Here is a 1449-nt window from a genome sequence, read left to right as displayed (position 1 = left end):
GTCGTCACAATTATAGGAGGGCAAGCCATTGGAGCGAACTGGTCGCTGAGGAGACTTAGCGGCGCTTTTCGCCACAACACGAGGAGGCACAACACCCGAGACGGGCTTTGAGCAGACTTTCGATGAAGAGGCTTTGGATGAGGTGACAGTAGAGGCGGCAGCGTGCGAGTACGACGTTTTAGGTCTTGAGGCGGGCGTTTTTGAGGAGTCTTCAGGTTCTTCCAGCCACTCCAAAGAGCGGGTATGGGCCTGGAGGAAGTATATGAGTTTGGTGAGAGGTGGCGATTCGGTGGAGGATCCCAATTGGGACTCCCACTTTTCGCGAGTTCAGCGGTCGAGATGTTTGGTGATCACGTAGACCAGCAGAAAGTCGCATGAATCCAGTGACTGGCCGAGAGCGGTCAAACCTTGTAGAGCTTCTACAAGGTTGGTGAGGAGTGTCTTGTAGTAAAGACGAGGATTTTTTTGAGGAGAGCATTGAGGCGTTGAGAAGATCTTGTCGCAAAGAGCTGCCAAGAGAAGACGTTTGTTCTCATATTGAGAGAGGAGTCTGTTCCAAGCTATGGGAAACGAGGCGCCAGTGAGGGCTAAGCCAGAGATGAGCTTAAGAGGCGTGGACTGAAGAGATGAGCGTAGATAGTGGGGGCGTTCGACATCCGATATTGAGGAGTTCTGGATGACGAGGGACTGGAAGAGGTCCTTGAATCCTGGCCAACTAGAGTAGTCGCCTGAGAAGACCGGAAGAGGAATATCTGGGAGGTGTGGCTGAGCGGACGTCGACGAAGCAGTCGGTTGAGATGACGGTTGAGGGGGCTCGAGTGCTTCCTTGAGATGACGGATGCGAGAAGACGATGAGGTGTACAGAAACTCTTCTTCCACGAACATGTCGTTCGAGAAGTAGGGATGCTCGATTTGGGACTCAGGTCAGGCGTTCTCAAAGTGAGTGTGGGTTTTTGAAAAACCTTTGTGCTGCTCGTCGAGGCGTTCTTGGAGGCTGTCTAGTTTTGAGGTGGTCTATTCACTGGGCTCGTCAACGAGTCCAGCCGAGATGTCCTTCATAATCTTGAGGCGGTTCAGTTGAGTAGACATTTTGATCATTAAGCCTGGTGTCACGAGGCGTGACCTTGAGCGGGTCCTTGGTCCCTCCTTTGGGAGGTCGAATGAGGAGGCCTCGTCTTGAGAAGGCATGAGGTGGTCAGACGTCCCTTCTTTCCGCTGATCAGAGGCGGTCGATTCTTTGAGGGGTTCTGTGAGCTGGTCTTTGAGAAGTTTTTTTTTAGAGGAGGCCATTATTGGTGCTTATGAGAAGAACAGAGAAATATGATTAGTGAAGATGATAAAATTCCAACTCAATTGGAGGGGGCTGCGCCGTCGATGCTGTCAAGTGGAACATCCTTGAGAGCTGCCAGTGGCGTCGTTGAGAAGGGGCTGAATTTTTAACAGTCAACC

General features: G+C 51.6%; 1 protein-coding gene across 1 annotated transcript; it reads right to left on the bottom strand.

Moving 5' to 3' along the window:
* Positions 1-327: 327 nt before the first annotated feature.
* On the bottom strand, positions 328-885 carry LOC123316193. The gene has a single exon (XM_044902181.1). It carries the CDS (start codon positions 883-885, stop codon positions 328-330), a length of 558 nt encoding a protein of 185 aa, XP_044758116.1.
* Positions 886-1449: the final 564 nt, after the last annotated feature.

This window comes from Coccinella septempunctata, chromosome 1 (assembly GCF_907165205.1).
Source record: "Coccinella septempunctata chromosome 1, icCocSept1.1, whole genome shotgun sequence".
Lineage (NCBI taxonomy): Eukaryota > Metazoa > Arthropoda > Insecta > Coleoptera > Coccinellidae > Coccinella > Coccinella septempunctata.
The sequence above is the reverse complement of the archived record's forward strand: the minus strand, read 5'-3'. Positions and strand labels throughout refer to the sequence as shown.